The sequence below is a fragment of the Penicillium argentinense genome, assembly GCF_028826775.1.
Source record: "Penicillium argentinense strain IBT 30761 chromosome Unknown utg000005l_segment0_segment0, whole genome shotgun sequence".
NCBI classification, from domain to species: Eukaryota; Fungi; Ascomycota; class Eurotiomycetes; order Eurotiales; family Aspergillaceae; genus Penicillium; species Penicillium argentinense.
The window spans coordinates 4,901,306-4,922,831 of NW_026622664.1; the positions used below are offsets into that span (position 1 = coordinate 4,901,306).

General features: G+C 50.7%; 9 protein-coding genes across 9 annotated transcripts; 5 read left to right on the forward strand and 4 right to left on the reverse strand.

The window, feature by feature from the left end:
* Positions 1–104: 104 nt before the first annotated feature.
* On the reverse strand, positions 105–1,388 carry N7532_006632 (1-aminocyclopropane-1-carboxylate deaminase/D-cysteine desulfhydrase; the record flags this gene model as incomplete). The annotated part of the gene is made up of 1 exon (XM_056619126.1): positions 105–1,388. One exon carries the CDS (start codon positions 1,386–1,388, stop codon positions 105–107), a length of 1,284 nt encoding a protein of 427 aa, XP_056475285.1.
* A 612-nt stretch (positions 1,389–2,000) lies between these two features.
* On the reverse strand, positions 2,001–3,137 carry N7532_006633 (uncharacterized protein; the record flags this gene model as incomplete). Its single annotated transcript, XM_056619127.1, has 1 exon — positions 2,001–3,137. One exon carries the CDS (start codon positions 3,135–3,137, stop codon positions 2,001–2,003), a length of 1,137 nt encoding a protein of 378 aa, XP_056475286.1.
* Positions 3,138–4,053: 916 nt separating this feature from the next.
* N7532_006634 (phosphoglycerate mutase-like protein) lies at positions 4,054–5,010 on the reverse strand (the record flags this gene model as incomplete). Its single annotated transcript, XM_056619128.1, has 4 exons — positions 4,054–4,307; positions 4,370–4,529; positions 4,582–4,926; positions 4,975–5,010. 4 exons carry the CDS (start codon positions 5,008–5,010, stop codon positions 4,054–4,056), a joined length of 795 nt encoding a protein of 264 aa, XP_056475287.1.
* Positions 5,011–5,579: 569 nt separating this feature from the next.
* N7532_006635 (uncharacterized protein) lies at positions 5,580–6,869 on the forward strand (the record flags this gene model as incomplete). Its single annotated transcript, XM_056619129.1, has 1 exon — positions 5,580–6,869. The coding sequence occupies one exon, from the start codon at positions 5,580–5,582 to the stop codon at positions 6,867–6,869; it is 1,290 nt and encodes a 429-aa protein (XP_056475288.1).
* A 979-nt stretch (positions 6,870–7,848) lies between these two features.
* On the forward strand, positions 7,849–8,439 carry N7532_006636 (uncharacterized protein; the record flags this gene model as incomplete). Its single annotated transcript, XM_056619130.1, has 1 exon — positions 7,849–8,439. One exon carries the CDS (start codon positions 7,849–7,851, stop codon positions 8,437–8,439), a length of 591 nt encoding a protein of 196 aa, XP_056475289.1.
* Positions 8,440–8,742: 303 nt separating this feature from the next.
* On the forward strand, positions 8,743–9,363 carry N7532_006637 (uncharacterized protein; the record flags this gene model as incomplete). The annotated part of the gene is made up of 1 exon (XM_056619131.1): positions 8,743–9,363. The coding sequence occupies one exon, from the start codon at positions 8,743–8,745 to the stop codon at positions 9,361–9,363; it is 621 nt and encodes a 206-aa protein (XP_056475290.1).
* A 539-nt stretch (positions 9,364–9,902) lies between these two features.
* Positions 9,903–11,312, forward strand: N7532_006638 (putative exopolyphosphatase; the record flags this gene model as incomplete). Its single annotated transcript, XM_056619132.1, has 1 exon — positions 9,903–11,312. One exon carries the CDS (start codon positions 9,903–9,905, stop codon positions 11,310–11,312), a length of 1,410 nt encoding a protein of 469 aa, XP_056475291.1.
* A 409-nt stretch (positions 11,313–11,721) lies between these two features.
* On the reverse strand, positions 11,722–15,708 carry N7532_006639 (putative SH3 domain protein (Cyk3); the record flags this gene model as incomplete). Its single annotated transcript, XM_056619133.1, has 1 exon — positions 11,722–15,708. One exon carries the CDS (start codon positions 15,706–15,708, stop codon positions 11,722–11,724), a length of 3,987 nt encoding a protein of 1,328 aa, XP_056475292.1.
* A 1,779-nt stretch (positions 15,709–17,487) lies between these two features.
* On the forward strand, positions 17,488–19,911 carry N7532_006640 (multicopper oxidase; the record flags this gene model as incomplete). Its single annotated transcript, XM_056619134.1, has 4 exons — positions 17,488–17,909; positions 17,961–18,131; positions 18,184–18,309; positions 18,378–19,911. The coding sequence occupies 4 exons, from the start codon at positions 17,488–17,490 to the stop codon at positions 19,909–19,911; spliced, it is 2,253 nt and encodes a 750-aa protein (XP_056475293.1).
* Between the last annotated feature and the right edge of the window lie 1,615 nt (positions 19,912–21,526).

Genomic DNA, 21,526 nt, shown 5'->3' on the forward strand with positions numbered 1-21,526 from the left:
CCAGGCAGTGTAATATTAGTGGATGCAACGATTTTTAAATATCAAGTGTGAAATTTCCTATCTTCCGCTGATATGATCATTCACTAGTGTAGAATGCAGCTAGCTCACATGTACTTGTCGTAGAGATCCGGCGAGTTCAAGTCCGGCGCAGAAGCGCACTGACAAAATGGGGACTGACTCACAGTTCCGTTTGTGTACGCACTGAGCGTATTCTGTCCTCCAGTATGGATAAACAGAATGTTGGGATCTTGCTGCACGCATACAGATTTCCCCAGGTATTCCCACTGGTAGTCAGCCTCGATCATACCCCTGGCAGCCTTTCCAGTGTACACCGGGTCAAGAAGAATAGCCTCCACCGCTGCGAAATGCTCAACGGTCCACTTTGTGTCCTCGTCGTAGATACCATACCCCGGGCCAACAAACTTATCATCAAGGTGCACGTCCTCCATCGTGATATCCTGCTCTGGATCAAGCCCAATGAGGCCACCGGCCTGCCGCGCAAATCGAAGCACCCGTTCTTCATGATACGAGCGCGGGTTGGTAGGCGAGACAAGCACGCCAACAACCTTTCGTTGAGGAGGTCGGCGACGTTCATCTTTGATTGCACCCTTCTCCTTCCGATCCTGTTCATCCTTCTCATTACGCAACTTCTCTTGCAGCTTGAATCCGGCAATCAGTCCGGCGACCGTGCTGCCGCTCCCACACGCAACAACAATGATGTCGAATCGACCCGATCCACCGAGCTCCATCTCAGCCTCCTGTTCGACGATTTCAAATGCCGCCCGCGCGTAACCTAGTCCACCGAGTGGATGAAGACTTGCCCCGCCAGGAATCCAGTAGGGCCTTTCACCTCGAAAGCGTAACTCTTCGAGCATGGGCTCTGCATCATCGACGAGTGGATGGCCTGGATCCAATCCTCGGATGCCGTGGGTGAACATCCGGTTGATATGGGAGTTTCCGAGGCGGGCGAACGCCACGGGGTTACGGCTTGTTGTGAGGCCCCCTCCTACACCCTGACCTGCGAGGAGGTACGATTTCATGTTTAGCTTACAAGCCAATGCAGCAACTTGGACCATGTGGTTGCTCTGCACGGCTCCCTCGGTGACGAGCATGGACATTCGGCGGTCGTTGCGTTGAATGCTCTCTGGATGCTTTTCGTGGCGAAAATATTTGGGATCATCTGAAAGAATGTCTGGAACGATGTATTCCAGTTTGCGGTATTTATTGCCTGAACATGCGAGTGGAGAGGCTTGGTCGTCGCGTTTGAAATAGAAGTTCCTGCCTCTGAGCTTCGAAATAGCCGGTAGGTAATGAATGGGAGATGGATGCGGGTAGAGGATCGGATACCGGGGGATCTGGCTAAAGATTTCTGGAAGCGCGACCGGCATCTTGCTCGTATTTGATGCTGCGAGGCAACTGCGATTTGATGTGACAGAATTTGGTTCGATGACGCGACGCGATGGGATCCGATGTGTGGGTGGTTGAGAGTTGAAGTTGGGTGGAGGGAGAAGTTGGAGAGGTGAAGGAGGAAGAGTCGGGTTGATGTGATGTTGGTCGGTTTAGGCGTCAGTCAAGCCAACATCACCCACTCCATTTTTCAGTAACTTCTACGTACTTCTAGGTGTCAAGAGCTGCCTAGAGCTAGCTGGTGGTGGCGGCAGCTGGGTCCTAAGTGCTAAATGGAAAATACCCAATTACTTATTCAAAACTCGCCCATAGACCGACCGTACAGTAAGGTAATAGGTGCTGAAGTAGTCAGTTTCTCCACCTGGGCAGCCATTTATCTGGCCATGTTGCTACCCAGTGCACTATTTACTTTCGGTAGGCTGGCTTGCAGGGCAATGGAAGATCCCGCGAATTGAGGCAAGACCGTTTCTTGTATTAGAAATCCCAGCCATACCTCGTAGATAATTGGCGGTATTCAGCACCATCAGACAGTTAGAAAGCCGACAGGGCGTAGTTGCACTAATCTTTAATTTTCTATTCAACAATTCACCTGGTTATAGAATCAACATGCTATTTTCAGGTACCTTCTCTCTCATAAACTGAATCCATGTAACACTGTGCTGAAGATCGGTCGACCAATAGAGCTGCAGAAACGACAAGACTTTGCGTCGATCAAGAACACCGCTGATTTTCATGACAGCTTCCATTTCCCTGGAAACGAAATTCTGCAATTCTGGGCGTCCCTTGCTTTCGGTTCCGAGAATGAACAATGGCCACACAAGATCATGTGCGAAGGTGCTTCTGTCGGACAGGAGGTTGATCCAATCCAAGATCGAGTCGCGCGAAACTTGGATGTATTCATTTGTTGATGGGTCTTCAGAAAGGGCTCGATGAGTGTATATCAAGCTGGCATGATAAAAGATGAAAACCAGATGCTGGAAGTCCCGCTGGACCTGGTCATTCCAGAAATGGGACTTCTGGCTATAGAGAATCATTTTGTCCTTTGCTGTTTCCACAGTGCCAATAATATTAGGGAATTCGCTTGGATTAATGACGAGACCATGAACGTATTTAGATCGCTCAAGCTCAGTCACTAACTGTATCACACGAACAAATTCACCGAAGACAGCGATATCGCCCATGTTTTGAAGATTGTCCCCGGTCGGTGCATTGACCATGCCGAATGTTGTGAGACCTGCGAAGACACTAGAGTAGTAGTGCTCGTACAGTAAGAATTTGTCGATGTTATCAAATGAGGCAGGATAGGACGTAGAATGCTCCAGCCATTGATGTATCACTCTAGCACCTTGTAGGTGCATTCTCCATTTTATAGCTTCTGCCCCAAGAAGTTCAACGTTGTAAAGGATGAGCGTTGATGCCAAGGCATTTCGTGCTTCGCTCACAATCTCGTTACTGAATTGCAGTGGCTGGTTGGCTCTTATAGAGCCTATCTGGGCCGCGAGCAAAGACAAAGCATTGTTTCGGAAACGAAGGGAAACATCTTGCAACTCGAGGCGCTGTCGGTGATTATCGTCATATCTGCGGGCGAGATCCTCCGACGACAATGATAGAACAGTGTAAAAGATCGTCGGAGAAGCCCATACCAGGGGAATGATGACCTGGCGCCACGGATTGTTTGGGCCATCCACCCAAGCGAGTTTTCCCGCGACATTCTGTTGATAATGATGCATGAGGTTCAATATCAAATGGTTGACTGCCTGCCCTGATATGCCAAGCGGACTAGGTATGGTCGCCAAGCTCAAAGGGGTTCTGGGGCGATTGGGATTGCCATCATCAGATCCCCGGACTGGCAGCTGCTTTCCCGCTAGCCTGCCTCTGCTGGCGACTCCCTGACCCCACCGAAGCGTGAGTCCATATGCGGGACATTGGAGTCCACGGGAAGCACATTTCCTACACGTTGGCAGGGTGCGATCACACAGGATTCGCCTGGATCTGCATTTTTGACAGTCTTGCCTCGATTAGTTTGATCGTCGATACTAAGATTCGATGTAGCGTGAGTACCTTTTTCCGCACTGACGCTTGCACCGTCATAATCAGTTGGGGCCATAGGAAAGACGTGATTAGATGAAACCCGCTAGTTGCCCCAACGGCCAGCCTACGACATTTCCCGCCCCGAGTGGATGAGCAGTTTGGCGGAGAAGTGTGACGTTTTGTCGAGTTGGATGACTGGGAAAGTTGCCTTAAATGGGGAGCGCGGAACGAGACGAGCCATGCGTGCCAGTTGAGAGGGCCGTGCACAGCATGCGACGAAGATCGTCTGTTTTCAATTCCACAAGTCGGAGGTTTGGAGGGGTCGGTTGGCATTTGCTGTCGCTGCATTCGCCTGAGGGTCACGCGGCGACTTTTCTCGTAAACTGCCAGTGGCAACGTGATTGGCCTGTTCGATCAATACGGTACCAGGTATTACGTTACAATGTGATGGCAATGGACCCTCGACAGAAGACGCCTCCTAGGGCAATCTTAGTATGGGGTTCTTCATGGATAAGCTTGTGTTGTCCCAGGAATCTATGATAAGAGGTCACAAGATTTCGGCGGGACCCGAGGGCATTAACTCCATTTGAAATAATTTCGGGTCTATTCTAGTAATTAAAGCTGAAAATCAGGTGAGCTATTCTCTGTGACAGTGGGCGAACCAATTGTATACCCTTGTTTCGCCCAATCCAGCAATATCCCCCTGCGTAGTCGGTCTTGTGTATCGGGTGATAGTGGTAGATCCAGTTTACCCCGTCTTCGCCGTGAATTCATGGTTTCCTGCAACTCTGCATCGTCTGGCCCTCCTGAATTCCCACGGTCTGAGAGAAACTCATATGTTCGGCACTCCACATTGTTCCAGCCTGTTGCTAAATGGATTGAGTAAGCTCATCTGCTTCACAACTGAAGCCATGTAGTGTTATCGGTATACCTTCATATTTGGCACCGTCTTCCCAATCATCAGTCAAGAAGTGCAAAAAACCGCCATGCGTGACAACCACAATTTCCTTCTCTGGCCGTGCTTTCAACCAAGACCTGGTACTCTGAGCGCGATCCCGTATGCTCTCAAGTGTTGACTTGTACTTGCCAGTCTGCTCAATCTGTATCAGCTTGACATATGTGGCTAGCAGGACAAAAGCTTACTTTGATATACCAGCCTTCTTCGACATATCCCAAGTCTACAGGAAGATTCTGCTGTTGAACTTCGTTTTGCAAGTCCTCCAATTTGCTGCCCACATCACAAGGAAATTCACTGAGTTCCTGCAGGCTCGGGAGGGCGATCAATTTCCGGTCCGGGTGATATTCAAAAACAAAATTGAATGCTCCCAGACCAGTGTAGATAGCGCGGCGCATAGGCGAAGTGACAACCAAATCGACTGTTGATTTTGCGGAAAAACTCTCCCTCAGTTCCCAGCATTGTCGTTTTCCAGCTTCTGTGAGTAAAGGGTCTGGGAGTTTCCAATACTGGGGTCCGAGATTGTGGTAGCCCTATACCATGTTAGGAGGCTCTAAAGGTACGACCATTGTGAGGCAAACCTCTGCATGCCTAACTAGATGAAGTAAAGGTGGCATTCCGGTGGATATTATCGACGGATTTTGTAGGGTCAGGATTCAAGAGATAGATACGGGGCGACAGAGACACAGCGATGGGAATTCTTTTTATAAATGATCAGTTTTTGGATTCGCTTGGCATGGTGAAGAATGAGGAACCGGGCTGTTCTAGCGCCAGACAGATAATTGATCCGGTATTCAGCGAAGCCACTTGAACGGATCTAGCATCGTTCCGAACCAAAAATAACTTGACGGCATTCTGGAAGCCCGAAATTGCCGTTTGGTCCCGAAATTTCGCTTCTCGTTCACCTAGAATGCCCACCCGCCGCTGATGCGTGAGAGTCAAGATTTAGCTTTCTTTATGCAGTGGGGCGGCCCGCCCCACCTTTAACTCTAATCCTTCATCTGGGCAGCCTCTTTTGGGCTAGCGGGAAAAGTGGCCCTCTCCCAGCAATCCCGAGGGAAGTATAGTGCCTGTAATGTCTTGCTCGTATCAAATAGTGAATGAATCTTTTGACGAGGTGTTGCCTCACTATGAATGCCAGTCTTCCAAACCATCGTTGTCGATCGACTGTCCAGTCATCCCGGCTATGGAATCCTTGCGCTTGGAGTTGGAGCTGCCAGCCAGGCATGACTTATACTCGACATTCAAGGGAGACAGCTATTCTGAGCCCATTCCTGCATCTGCAGTACTAAAGCTCAAATCCAACGAGGGAGAAGAGCTGTCTGAACCGAATAAAATCCGCATCTGTCTTGTACAAAACCTTTCGACAAAGGACGAAAACCACAATAATGACAACACGCATATCATGAGCCGCTTCTGCTGCCAATTTTTATCGAAAGCTCCACCGAGATATTCATTGACCACACGATCTTGTTCAATCATTGAAAGCCTGACTCTGCGAGTCCCTCCTGTTCCCACAAATCGCCAGGTATTCGACAAGAAATTCAAATTTCCCTTCTATATGCCTGTTGTCGCCAATATCCCGGGCACGACAAAAACGGAACTTGGGGATATAACATACCATGTGGTCGCCTTTATGACCGCCAAAAGTGGGACCTCATTTTGTGCGAGTCAAGAGATCTCGATTTCTCGTCGCATATTGCCCGAACACAATTCCATCCAGCATACCCGTCTCTACCCCAAGCCAAGTGCGATAGCAAAAATTCATCTCTCACAAAATATCACTGAAAGCACGGGTTCAACGATTGCTATTACCGCAAAATTATTTCCTCGTGGACAGCCCATACCTGCCGAACGCTCTACAGAAATCAAATTTGTGGCGATACGTGAGATGAGATGGCGCATTGAGGAAGTGACGTCGCTTTTGGATGGATCACGTCAAATAAGTCAGCCAGCATTTCAAGTTCAAACAGAATCTGAGGCTATGGAAGAACAGTCCTCTACTCGTGTGATATCTAGCGGGTCCCAGAGAGGCTATTGGGGGACACCGAACAATCCCCTTACGAAAGCCTCGCAGCAAATTAATCTTTCTTTCATCGACATTGACTTCAATGTCAATCTTCCTCGTAAGGAAGGCTTCTCATCGGGCATTGGCCTTCCCTCACATGGCTTCGATGTTCCATCTCCAGACACCCTTCCATCGCCACTGCAAGAGCTCTTTCCTTCTTCAGCGAAAGGCAAGACAATGATGACGGTTGAACACCGGCTGAAGCTTGATGTGCTGACGAACGAAGATACATTTCATATCAAAAACGAGAAATTGGTGGACCGCAAACCTCTGCTGGTTGCGATAAATGCATCTTTCCCGCTCAGTGTATTCGAGATGGCGGAAGTTGGCGTCCAGGATATGATGTGCCAAGGCAACCTACCATGCTACCAGGATGTGGCTAAATCTCCCCCACGATATGAGATCTGACACATCATGATCAATGGGACATATGTGAATTGTTTAAATCAATGACAATGATTCGGAATTTCCGGTGTTCTCTTTAGAGTTTTACAGTAACTAGCATCTCCTCGGAATAGACATATATTGCTTTTATTGATAAAGATTGATGCTTCTACACTCCCATTTGTCTCAGACCACACCCCTGTCATGGCTTCGCTCAGATGATTCAGGACTGGAACACCTTGATCAAACATGGTGCCAATTTCGACGCCAAATGATACCTCCACCATGGTCTTGGTAACCCGACTCCTTTATTCTACCTACTGCTACCAGGTTCATTGCTCTGTCGCCTATCTCGTTAGCTACCTGGTCATCTTCCCAGTTACCTATGTAATCAGCTTCTTGGATAGCTACCTTGGAGAGTAATGCGTTATCATAGTGCCAAATAAATGGGCTTCGAGCTAGAATATTCTCCCCACTAGAGCAGAAAATTCATTTTTCTACTTGAATCACCAGTACACTCAATTCGAAGAGCTAGCAGATACCTGAAAGATCGGGAAGGGATGTGGTTGTATCAATTCCCTCGATAAATTTGATCTTGCATGATCGCATATATCAACATCAATATCCTCGAATTTCAGCAACAGGCATTTGAACGCTTTGAAAGGGTCACTCGGCCACGGAGGCAGCACTTGATCGGGTCTAAGAGACCTCTTGCCGAAAACTGGGCCCTGTACTTTTTGTTACAGGCAGTGGGTCTTTACGGCGAAAAATGACGATAGTCTCCTCTTATGCTCCGCTTGAATAGGAATTCATTTCCAGAATTCACGCTCAAGGCGGGGTGCGTAATGCAATAAATTGAAAAAGGCAGCCTTAATACCGAGTCTCTATTTCCGAGACCAGTGAAGTTCGCTGAGGCCATCCCTCCTTATTCGACAGCTCGACCTCCCAACCAGACGCGACAGCCACATCTCTCGACTAGAAAGAGAAGCCAAAGCGACATACCATGCATAAAGATCCCCTCAATTACCAACCCACTGCGGATTCAAATCTCGAAGCCCTTGGATATACGGCCGAACTGTCCCGGAATCGGTCAACATGGCAGGTGGTGTTCATGTGCTTCATCCTGGCCTCGGTGCCCTACGGTCTTTCGACAACCATGTCGTACTCTATAACGGGTGGCGGCTCGGTCGCTATGATCTGGGGCTGGATCATTGTCTCCCTCATCATGCTGTGCGTAGGTAGCTCTCTAGCGGAGATCACGTCGGTCTTTCCCACTGCCGGCGGTGTTTACTATCAGACCTTTGCCCTTTCCCCCTCATGGTGCCGTCGCTCCACGGCCTGGATTTGCGGCTGGTCGTATATTGCTGGCAACATCACTATCACCCTTGCAGTCAATTTTGCGACCGCGCTGTTCTTCGTGGAGAGCCTGAATGTGTTTGAGAACTCATCGGGAAATGGCATTGCGGAAAACTTCCAGCCCTATCAAGAGTTCCTCATTTTTGTTGTTATTACACTGATCTGCCATTCGATGCCAGCCTTTGGTAATCGGTGGCTCACTCATCTCGAGGTAAGTCCCAGAGCTCGAGGTCCTTGAGGTAGGCCCTTTCTGACAAAGAACATCTTGTTTCCCTCTGAAGACATTCGCCATATTCTGGACGTTGGTAGGAGTTAGCGCGATCATAATCACAATCCTTGTTGTCGCGCATAATGGCCGGCGCTCGGCGAAATGGGTATTTACATCCTTTGAGCCTCAGTCGGGATGGCCGGACGGTTGGTCTTTCTGCATTGGCTTGCTTCAAGCCGCATACGGTCTTTCGGCCTCAGGAATGGTGACATCGTGAGTGCTTTTCTTGTTGTCGCTGATTGGATCTTCCAAATTTCTGACGCGCACTCCAGTATGTGTGAAGAAGTCAAGCAGCCAGCTATTCAAGTCCCACGAGCCATCGTCGGTGGTGTTGCCCTTAATATGCTTGCCGGACTCGCTTTTCTGCTACCAATCGCGTTCGTCCTTCCAGATATCTCCATGCTGGCAAGCATTCCATCCGGACAGCCAGTACCGTCTATTATGAAGTCCGCAACAGGAAACCCTGCAGGAGCCTTTTGTCTTCTGGTCCCATTGCTGGTCCTAGGATTGATCTGTGGAATTGGCTGCGTGACTGCGACATCACGATGCACTTGGGCGTTCGCTCGAGATGGTGCGGTCCCAGGCTCTCGGATGTGGAAGAAGGTCAATAGGCGTCTCGGAATCCCACTCAATTCCATGCTCCTGGGGATGGTGATTGAAATCCTGCTGGGTTTGATCTACTTTGGCTCGAGTGCTGCGTTTAACGCCTTCTCCGGCGTGGGTGTTATCTTCCTGACCCTCAGTTATGCGTGCCCGGTGGCAGTGTCGCTGCTTCTTCGCGGTCGTCGTGATGTTACGCAGGGATCATTCAACCTCGGTTCGCTCGGTGTCTTCTGCAACGTCGTCTGTATCTGTAAGGCCACTTTTCCCCCTCCGAATCTTCATCGGAACTAATAATCTCATGTGAAAAGGCTGGTGTCTCCTCGCTATTCCATTGTTCTGCATGCCCACTTCAGTCCCTGTCACCAAAAACTCCATGAATTATGCTTGTATCGTCTTCGTCGGGTTTGTTCTCGTGTCTGCTGCTTGGTACCTGGTTTGGGGTCGGAAGAATTATATCGGACCTGCCGTGGACGAGATGGAGGACACGGCCGACTCTGTACATGTCACTCGTACGAGGGAGGAAGTAGTGTCAACCGATGACTACTTGCAAAGATAGATCTTGCTCGCAGGATGAATTGAACGACCTTTCTTCATGAGAACAGGCACAAGGGCATAGGTGCCACTCAGTGTGCAAAACCCACACAAGGGAATTAGCTTCAATTTGTAATATTTCCCCTGAAACCCCGAGTCGCGTTAGAGACGCCGTAGTAGTTCGGCTGGTGGCCTATCGCGAGTTGTTTGACGGATGACCGAAAAGTGCGGAGCGGCGGCAGAACAAAATCAACATCGCCGGCAGCTTCGCCGCAGCCTCCGGTACCTCTCTGCTCGCCATGACCCTCCACGTCATGACTCTCCTCCAGTTCCTCCGCCTCTCACGCCAGGTGCATCTCGCATTCCTTGCGGGAAAGCTCACCGAGTCTCCTATTTACGTGCTGGGCAATCCCTCCGCCGACCTCGACTCGATCATCTCCGCGATCGTGTACTCTTACTGCGCCAGCAATCGTCTCCCAGCCACCAAGCCGCGCCCTCATGTACCTCTTCTCAACCTCCCGAATGTTTCTGCCGGCCCAGAGCTGTATCGCCTGCGACCGGAGTTCGTTACTGCGTTATGGCTGTCGACCAACTTCCCCGCTTTGAAACCCGACGAGCGCTTCGAAAACGCGTCCGAATCTGCTGGGAAGCTGCTGCGCGAGCACATATTGACAGTGGCAGACTTTGCACAAAGTTTGAGGGAATCGTCGCAAGCGAATAAACTCGTCGCAGATGTGACCATGGTCGACTGGAACGCGATGCCAATTCGTGACCAGCAGAAAGGAACTGGGTCGGTGAGCGGACTGGGACAGGTCTCCTTCCGCACGGTGGGATGTATCGATCATCATGTCGATGAGGGGTTCGTTCCTTCCCCCGAGTCTCTCCCGAAGGGCCAGCCGGTTGTTATACAAGTCGGTCCTGGATCTTGCTCCTCCTTGATCACAGATGAGCTGGAGAAGCGCGGTCTTTGGAATTCTTGCCAGGAAGCGTCATCCGAAGCAGAGATTGCGCAGGTCGCCAAGCTCACTTTGGCACCCATGCTCATTGACACGACAAACTTAACTGCTGAGGGCAAGGTCACAGATGTTGATGTGCGATCTGTTGATTTCCTTCGTCAAAAGGTTACCCCTGTAGATGCCGCTTGGGATATGGAGGCTTTCTATGAGGTGATTTCTGATGCCAAGAAGAACAGTTTGGATCTTTTGACCTTGCAAGAGGTTTTGGACCGAGATTATAAAGAATGGGCTGAGAAAACACAGTCATCGGAACGGAGCCTCAACATCGGCTTTTGCTCGTCGGTCAAGCCAATCCGCTGGGTCATTGAGAAAGCTGGTGGATGTGAAGAGTTTCTCCAGGGAGTACGCACCTTTGGCACTTCCGAAGGGAAATGGTTGGATATTGTTGTTGTCATGACACATTTTACTTCTCCAAATAACCAACACTCCCGTGAACTATTCGTCTGCGTGACTGGACAGAACGGCCTGTCTGTTAAGGGAGTTAATGCTTTTGTTGATCAATCTGGCGCCCAACTTAAGCTTAGCAAATGGACACCACTGGACGGAGAGTGCGTCGAACTGAACGACGAAGAAATTCGATCCACTTTAGATGGAGACACCGGTCTCTGGAGTCGAATTTGGGTGCAGGCAAACTCGACTGCGAGCAGGAAACAGGTGGCTCCGATGCTCCGCGAGGCTGTGGCCAAGCTATAGATGATGATACCTTACGAAGATACGCGAAGACACGATTCTTATACTACAATAGAAACCACCCCTGGGCAATTGAGTATACTCAGCTTGATGCAGATTTTAATTCTGTTATCGAATAAGGATACCTATTTATGCTTAACACCAAACACCGATACTGCAGGCACATACATGCGTTCAGAATAGAACAAGAAATGGAAATGCAATATATGCAATGCTCCAAGCCGACCTGATGCAAATGCCAGTATGGAGAAAAGGAAATTGGAAAAAATAAAAGGAGGCAAATAAATCAGAAAACTCGTCGCCGGAATAATCAGAACACTGAATATGCAAAACACTGAAACACAATCAAACAACCGCTCCACAATATGTATCGTAATGTAAATGCTTCATTTCGAATGAACAATGTGACATATCACGCACACTCCCATTCGCAGAACACGCACCAGCGAGCAACTCGGTCTGCGAGGACCAAGCCACGCCAGGTGCCGCGTTCGCCAATCTTGATCACTGTTTCCCAGACACTGCCATCGGCGACAGCATCGGTGACAGTGTTGCTAGTGTGATCGTTACCGATCATGTGCTCGGCCTTTCGGGTAAGGCGAAGAATTTTGCCAGATGGTGATTGAATGGCCAACTTCGCAGGCTTTTCTCTTCCATGGGCGGATTTCGTGGATGAAATTGCTGAGGTCGAGGCAGAGAATTCATTGGAGTTGCTAGAGATCGTCGAAGCTCCAGCTGTACTTGACACCATACTGAGGGCACTGGAGGGACGGTTGAAAACTGACGGAGAAGCTCGGCCATTGGACATATAATCTTCCTTAGGAGCGGTGGCCGGCGAAGCAGGATGTTGTCGAACGGCGAAGACAAAGGTGTTGTTGACCGCCAGGCGCGAGCACTGTGGCTGCATGATGTACAGATCATGGCGCTGGGCATGAGGTGTGGGATGGCGGAGGACGAATTCATATGGCGTGTTTTCGCCAGTATGGATAATAGGCAGAGTGAGTGCCAAGGGATGGGGGATATCCTTGCTCGAGTGCATCAAGCCCTTCTTGCCAGCATATATCTTCAAGACACCCTGGCCCTCATCGCCAGGCAGCACAGCCTTCACGGTGATTCGCTTCTGTCCTCGGAACCAGTCGGGCTGAACCAAAGCACGTTTGCGCACAATGTCTCCGCTTTCAAAGAAATCGCCATCTGCGTCACAGGCGAAGGCAGGCGCTTCGACTTCTGCGGCACATTCAACATCAGGAGGAACAACTAAGCAAATATGCATACATTCCAGTCCCTCTATCCGCGTCATACTTGTGTCGTAATCAGGGAATTGGGACCTCAATTTGAAAAACTGCGGCGACACAGTTGGTAATGCCAGCAAGACATCCGGAGAAATAGGAGGAACGATGTGTTGTTCCTCGGGGTAGAGAGGGACATGGGTGTAGCATATCTCCAGTGGCCGGACGAGGAAATACCAGCTCTCGGCAATGGAAGAGTTGGTCGTGACGAAACGGCTTCGCTGAGGGTTGGTTGGGTTTGCGAGGGCACAGTCCATGATACGCCACTCTCCGTCAACGAGAACAGCATTCCACCAGTGGTTTGGTCGTGAGAGACTGTCGAGGTCGAGCGAATCACCTGGGTTCTTCAGAAAGCCGTGGATGATTTCGGAATGCAGACCAACAGCACCGCACATCTCGTGCACCAGCAACGCAATTTCCTCAGGGCTGCCACGTTTGGCATGCAAGACTCGTTTGATGTCCACCTCGAGGCCATCTACGGGCTCTTCCCAGGCGATCTTTTCGCTGACCCACGTGAATATAGCGCGAAGACGTTGGACATCACTCTTGTATGGCCGACAGATGTAGCCCTGGGCGAGACTCATGGGGTTGGTCATCGGCGGGAGGCTGCTGATAAACCGAGCGCTCTTGTCCACGAGGTTCATATTCGCCGCGTTGAAATTCGTCGGCTCACTGATCGGGAGTCCGTCGATGCTTTCGTCACCCTCTGCAGTGTCGTAGAGTTCCTCAATCGCATATACCACTGGGAAGTCCATCATCTGGCACCGCTCGGCTCGTTCAATTCTTTCATTTCTGCTCGGAGAGGATGCTCGATTCACATCTCGGCGAACCTGTACCCAGTCAATAGGACTGGTGCCCAGACCCATATCCCGAGCACTTTCACGGCCCGAATGGGGGGTGAGCATTGGGGACACAACGTCTGCAGCCCTGTTTCCCTTGGTGGGAGATTGCGAGCTTCCTCCATGTCCGACGGAAATACTGCTCCTTGCACTCGCAGCACCTGTCTTAGCTGATTCAAAAATCTTCTTGAAGAATCCTTGTTTCTTGGACTTTGGGGTAGATAATCCACCAAACACACCACCAGAATCGCCGTTGTCATTGTCCGCAGAGGACCAAGGGATAGCAGAGGACGCTCCTTGACGAGAGGTGTTGTGACTTGAGTGATAGGAAACGCCAGTCATAGGAGTCTCGGGTCGATCCAGATTACCCGCATCGCTGAAGCCTCGGGATCGGAATGTGTCCATGGCAGTATTCGGGCGCTCCTGAGCACCATTCCGGCGTGCATAACTGCCGGCACTGGTCGCGCTGAAGCCACTTGCAGACGCACCGCTCATCAAGCTTTGACTTGTTTTGTCTGTGCTTGCAGTCACATTGGTACCAATGCTTTGAACACCACTCGAGCTGGTAGCATTAGACTTGTTCGTGAACGTTCGGTTCAGGACATCTCCCCGCAGATCCTGGCCAGACCGACGGCTGCGCAAGTGCGAGTACTGAGACGGAATGGAGTTATGACGCGGGTGATAAGTGGCGTGTTTGGGGGGAGGAGGTGGTGCATCATCATCGTCGACAGGGGGCTGGCCATCATCCTCCGATAGGCGGTTCTGATCTTCGAGCTGGCGGAGACGGCTTTCCATTCTTTGCACGTAATTGTTGAGTTGGGGAGGCCCATCCATGTAGTGATCATGCGAGTAGACACTGTTGCGGTGAACTGGCACTGCCTGAGGATGAGCCTGGTGCCCGTCAAAGCCGAGAGAAGTTAGAGGCCGCCGTCTAGTTGCAGGCGGAGTACGCTCATCAATTTCGTTAAATTGATCAGCTGACCAAGGATTATTGAATGTCGGAGGCGGAGATGGGGAGGGTGCTTGACGTGGGGAAGGTAAAGGAGCCTGCCGAGGTAGACCCATATCTTCCAGCGAAGTCATGACATCCTCCATAGCATCTCTCAGTGGCGAGGGGGTATTGCCATTTGCATCTGATTGCGTCGACACAGCTGAATGGGCTGAGTGTGTTGAGAGCGCGCCTGGTGATGGAGTGCGCGTGAATATCACGTAGCGATCATTCATATTCAAAGGCGTGGGTGATCTTGAAGGCCGAGGAGATCTAGATGGCGGTGGCTGCGGAGAGTGCGTACGTCGCTGTTGGTGGTGCATAGGAGGTCGTGGTGATCGAGGCGGCCCATGGTGCATAGGCGGTTGCGGAGAAGGGGGTGGTTGATAGTGCATCGGAGGCTGCGGGGAGTGCGACGGTTGGTAGTGCACGGACGGCTGCGGGGAAGGAGGTTGTTGATAGTGCACAGGTGGCTGCGGAGAGCGCGGGGGCTGGTAATGAACAGGTGGTTGGGGCGAATGAGACGGCTGAGGGGAGTGCGATAGAGGCCGTTGAACCACAACACGATGTGGAGGAGGGGGAGGGGGTGGAGGCGAGTCTTCACGTTCTGTCGCTGGCAGGGCCATGGGGGATACTTCACGAGATGATGGACGTGACGATGAGACGCTATTTCGGGGCATCATGGCGGATGGTGATCTTTCCGGTTCTACTGATGCGCGAGGAGAAACCACTGGGGAAACCCCACGAGATGATGGGCGCGAGGAGACCGATGAGGGACGAGAAATGGACCCTTGGTTCTTGACTGCGGTGGCATGTGTACGCAAAGGCTTGACGCTGCGCGGGACACTTCCATCTCGGGGCGGAGTTTGCGGGATTGAGCTCTTGACCGGCGTGTTTGACTCGCTCCTTGCGAGATTGGATGACGGGGACAAGGCTTCCTTGTGCGCCTGAAAGGGTTTTCGAAAGACGGTCTTCGTTTTCTTTGGAGCCGATGTGGGATTATTGATGGGAGACGAGCCTGCTAAAACCATGGGACTGGTATCTCGACTGACGGGGACAAAGTCTTCGCTCATGAGTTCGACGAAATTGGACGGAAAGAGTCCAACTGCACGTCTATCACGGCGCAACCGTCCCATCCACCATTGTCCGTCTCCGGCATTCAGACATTCGATCAGATCGCCTTCTACAAATCCCAGGTCTCGAGTTGTCTCTCCTCCCCAGGAATATACAGCCCGACACCAACACGGGAACCGCGATGGCAGCTGTGGTGCATTGGGTGCCATCGCGATTGATAAACGCTTGATTTGACGAGCGCAGACACGATTTCAAGTGCGAGGACGGTTGGGGCGACTGGTATGAGACAATTCTAGAAATGATTGTGGCGGGAGAGAGGTCAATTGTTGGGACGTTGGCAGGTTGGAGTAAGGCTGTCGCGGGCGGAGCTGAAGAGTGGAAGCCAGATGGGGTCGCTAGGTAACGCACGGCCGTTGAAGCAAGTTCGACTCAGGCAGCCATGGCACTCGGAGGGCCGCAAAGAAAGGGAATGATCTTGAATCCACAGAGTGGACTGGGATTTGGGTCCAGGGGCGAATGCGACTGGGTAGAGGCGGGAGGGAAGACAAGGACGAAGGCAGGTTCAGACGGTGAGGCCCGAGCAGTCGGGTTGTTTACGTGGTGGCCCGATCGGGACTAGCGGCGGAGATGGCCCTTATCGATAAGCTTAATGCGCTTATGTCATGCGTGTGGTTTCCAGCGCAACGCCCTGTCCTTGGGAAATTCTACACTTTTCTGCTTGACATTGCGGTGTGCATTGTACAAGAAGTGGGAGCGTGGCTTTTTGGAACCGAGCCTAAGACCAGTATGGCTGCGTTTATGCTGCTCATTGTGCAGCACATGATGGTTGCTCCCAAGTCGATCCACGGTTTGCGCCGCACCCCAGCCCTGGCAACCCGCTCCCCACTAGTTGGGGCCATACGACCGACCCCAAGTGCTCCTCATCGTCATAGCCGAGGGGATTCAGTACTCGGACCAACTGTGCGCCGCGCTTAATTCCCAAGCGGTCTGACCTAACTATACTGATGCGCGATTTTCTCGCATGAAAGGGGTGTCAAAGTTCACTAACAAGCAAACTTGAGAACGCCAAATGGTGCGAGCAGGGGGTGAAATATCAATTCCATCGGCCTTTTCAAAGGAATTCACTTGAGGCTTGTGCTTCAAAATGACTGGTTCTAGCGAAATGCCCTTACAGAAGAGTCCACTTGAGCTTCAGAACTTCTCGCTCCTTTCTATCCTGAAAACAGAAATAAGAGAAATGAAACAGCTGCTGTATCCTGTGGCAATCATCATTAACCCAATCAGCTCATCTTTGCTTAGGTGGTGCCTTTACTTCCTCACTCATGCCGTTGCTACAAGATGTGGGGCTGGTCTATGTTTTGGCGCTCCGTGCCGAGCTGGTCAAATCAGGCCTGGCGTACATTCCAGGACAAACCCAGGAATTCCCAGCCACTACAAAACAGTTTTCCGCAGAGGGAAGGCTGGTTATCTTTCCAGATACTTTCACGGGAATTCCTTTGCCGATCCCACTCAATCGAGGATGCATCTAACTTCAATCTACCAAGGCCTTGCGGCTCGTTCTCTGAATGGATTTTCGAGTCGGCCGCCTATTTCCTTCTTGGCAACAAAACATCACGATGATTTCCTCGCTGACCAGCCTTCTCAACATCACAAGCCTTCCAAAATCGGGACTTGTGTTTCCTTAATCTTGCAGAGTTGTCAAACACGAATGACATGAGACGAAGACAGACGGTGTTTTCTCAAAAATGCAAAGACCGTTCGCGGCCCTAATCAGTGATATTGAGGCGCTCGGTGGGCTTACCGCTAAATTTTCCAGCATACCTCGAGGAGATTGTCGAGACTTTAAAAATGTAGTGATTCCCCGGTGACCAACTCCAGGTCGATAGTTAATCTAAACTAGCTCTTCGTCCTCACTACGTCCGCACAACCAGTCCTCAATCAATTGTTCCTTTGGACTTGATTTTGGTCCCAAAGGCGATCCATCCATCATGGCGCCTATTAAGACACTGCTGACGCTGGCCAGCTCTGGGCTGATTCCTTTGGCATGGGCGAAGCAGGTTCACTTTGACTTGGACCTGACTTGGCAAAAAGGTGCACCAGATGGGAATGTTCGGGATATGGTCTTTATGAACGAGCAGTTTCCTGGACCAGAACTGAGACTATCTGAGGGCGATGATGTTGAGGTGGTTGTCCACAACCACTTACCGTTCAACACCTCCATTCACTTCCATGGAATTGAACAAAGAGGTACTCCCTGGTCAGACGGTGTTCCAGGCCTTACGCAAAAGCCAATCCAGCCTGGCCACAGCTGGACCTATCGGTGGACGGCTACCCAATATGGCACATACTGGTATCACGCCCATGCTCAATCTGAGATTATGGACGGTCTTTATGGGGCCATTTGGATCAGGTAAGTTAATGTGCATATTTCTCCATTGGAACTCACATATAACAGTCTCAGTCCCGCCCCTCAAACTCCAGATCCTTTCCACTTCATCTCAAACAATCCAACCGATATTGCTGCGATGAAGAAGGCAGAGCAGGATCCCCAGCTTATTATGCTGTCCGACTGGGATCACTTGACTGCCGCCGAGTACCAAAAGGTGCAGGAAGACACCGGCGTGAACATTTTGTGGGTCCAAGCTTTTTCGATCATTCATTTGTCGTATGCTAACTGTGTTCAGCTGTTCCGACAGTATCCTTATCAATGGCCGTGGTGCAGTATACTGCCCTGGTACCGCCAATATCTCAAGCGTCGAATTGCCATATCTTAGCACTGCCATCAACAATCAGCCTCTGACGGATAAAGGGTAGGCATCATATTTTCTCAAAACAGACATGACAAAAAGTCCCAACTAACTTTCCTTACTCTTATCAGGTGTCTGCCCAACATCTATGAGACTCAGGGCAATTTTCCTCCGACTCATCCCGAGAAAATCCCACCCGGTTTGAACTCGGGCTGTACCCCCACTGTTGGTCTGCACGAAATTATCGAGGTGGACCCTCAGGTTGGCTGGGTCAGTCTCAAGTTCATCAGTGCTGCCTCATTGAAAGCGCTGATGTTCTCGATTGATGAGCACCCCATGTACATTTACGAAGTCGACGGAGCGTATATTGAGCCGCAGCTTGCCGAGAGCGTTGCCATCTTCAACGGAGAGCGTTACGCTGCAATGATCAAGCTGGACAAGCCCCATAAGGACTACACCATCCGGGTGCCAGACACCCAGGGAGACCAAGTGATCTCTGGCTTTGCCACCATGCGTTATAAGGGCTCTGAAAACACAGGACCCTCTGCGCCCTATCTGGACTATGGCGGTCGGAACACTTCCGCCGCGGTTGTCGCTTTGGATAACAGGGCTATTCGCCCTTATCCTCCTGTATCTATCCCTGACCATGCGGACCAACTGGTTAACCTTACTCTTGGACGCTTGGGCTCGTCTTACACTTGGACCGCCTCCGGGAATGCTCTCTATGACATGATGGCCAACTGGGATGATCCGATTCTCTACGATCTCAATGCCAAGAACAAACTTGCTGAGCAGGTCACTATCCAGACCAAGAACGGCACTTGGGTCGACTTGATTTTGCAACTCGGCTCCATGCCCCACACACCCGCTATTCAGGCGCCTCATGTGATGCACAAGCATTCCAACAAGGCATTCATCCTTGGTGTCGGTCCTGGCTTCTTCAACTGGGCCAGTACTGAGGATGCGATTGCGGCACACCCAGAATACTTCCAGCTGGATAATCCTCAGCGAAGAGATACATTCGTCACTCAAGGTCCCACTGGTCCGTCCTGGATGATTGTCCGGTATCAGGTGGTCAATCCCGGCCCCTTCCTCTTACACTGTCATATTGAAACACACATGTCTAATGGCATGGCTGTCGCTCTCCTTGATGGTGTTGATGCTTGGCCCCAAATACCGCCCGGCGAGGACCAGAGTCCTGGCGGTTGGCAAGGACCCCCTCCAGGTCAAGGTGTTGGTCAGGGACAGGGTGCAGGCCAAAGCCAGGGCACCGGCCAAGGCCAAAGTGCCAGTCAAGGTCAGAGTGCTGGTCAAGGGCAAGATCAGAGTGCCAGTATGAGCTCCTGGTGGGCTAGTCACTCGCAGACTCTAACCCCTGCCAGCGTGAAGCCTTCATCAACTCCCCTTCTTACCTCTACATCTTCTCCCCAACCACCTCCACAAATCCCTCCGATTTCTACGAGCAGACCGCCATCTCCACCAACTCCGACTCAGGCTACCCCTCCTACAGCCCCTCAGGTAACACCAGAGATTGAGGATTATGGTGAATGGTACCAAGCTCGTGAGCTAAAAATGATGAGTATTCTCGGGAACAAAATCTCTGAGCGTCTCGACGCGGAGTCCGCTCGCGAGACGCAAAGTGTTCGGCGGGCCCGCCACCACTAGAAGCCCTCTTTTTGTCTTGTTTTTTCCGCGAGAAAGCTCACTCATTATTTTGATTTGGTCAGGCCTCGTAGCTTGCCAGGTAATCTTAGTCTATAATAGCTCGATGCTATAACTGAAAAATCAATCGCCTCTTGACCTCATCTTGAGTCTCATCTTGATCTTCGTAGTTACACCTGCTTTGGCGGAAGTCTCGGTCCGCAGTCGGCCCCACTCGGGCAGTTGATGTCGATCTTCACTGGCATATGACGAGGGCTATTGAAAAGTGTTTGACTACAGGACTGCCATCTCTGTGTGGGTTAGAAAGTAGAATTTTGCAATGCAATGGTGTAGGCACATTATGACATTGACTTTGGAAAATGCTCCGCGAAACTTCCAACCTTCAGATACTTCTCAAACCAACATCAACCTCCAGGTTTTCCTTCAGTTCCCACCAGGACACTGCACAAAACGGGCTATCTTCCTTCGAAAAAAAATCTACGCTTGCCGGCTTTTTTTCTGCGGAAAGCAGATCGCATCCGGTCCCGAGCTGATCGTAGATTTTTTTTCATGATCAATGTGTGGGCTACTCTAGATCGGAGCATTGGGGAAGTCGTGACGTATTGTATACCTGGATATGATACCTTGGGGCGATCGGACAAGTATCTTTCTCGATATGACCTGTTGTTGCATTCCAGCTGACAACACTGGTCACCGATCTTACCTTGGGCGAAAATATATTTTGGTCCATTAGGTGAATGTACACTACCAACAATCAAAGTTCTCGAGTACACTACTGTACATTATAGACCAACGCAATTTCTTGGTATTTATGAATTCGAACTCAAAATTGTATTTTCATCTTGATCCCTCCTTTAAATCGTTCAATTTTCGAAGCTCTGGTTCTGGAGAAACACAACTGGAGCAAGGCATGTTGGTCACGTGATTCATACAAATCGGCCCGCGCGGGTGCAACCTTCTGCAAACAGCCATCGCTGTCCTGACACTGCAACGATATTCCACCTGGACCTGTCTTCAGCTGAACTTTCCGTATGGCGGTGCCTCAATTAGCTAATTCTTCACGGAGAACTCATCCAAGGGCGGTAATCTCGAATCTTATTCGTTTGACCCGGGGTTGCTTTATCCGCAAACAGCGATTCTAACAGAGACTCCAGTACCTATACTATCCCAAGAAGTCGAGCAGGTTCCTACCGGATTTCCAGAGAATCAACAGTAGCTGGCCCACAGTTTCCACAAATCGGGCCCAGTCGAGCAGGGAAAACATCGCATTTTGCGCGCTTGACACAAGCTTGACGGCGGTAACCGTTCCATTGGTCCTGCTTTGACAGGCTTGGCTAGCCACGATCCACTCGAACGGAGTACCACCCGAAGTAAATGCCTTCTATCAAACCGTGGGATGAGCTCCACAGCTCATTTCTAGGGAGAAACAGGTTGTAGAGCAGCTTCTCTACGTTTTATCCCATGTGCTGAGAGAATCCATATCCCGAAGAGACTTTTTGATCTGGCTTAGCCCCACTGGGGAGAATATTACCAGAGTAGCACGTATAAAGTATGATCCCCAGCCATGCGCGCTTGGCCTGGACTCTTTTCTTTGTAGAATTTTGCACCTCTGGCTAGC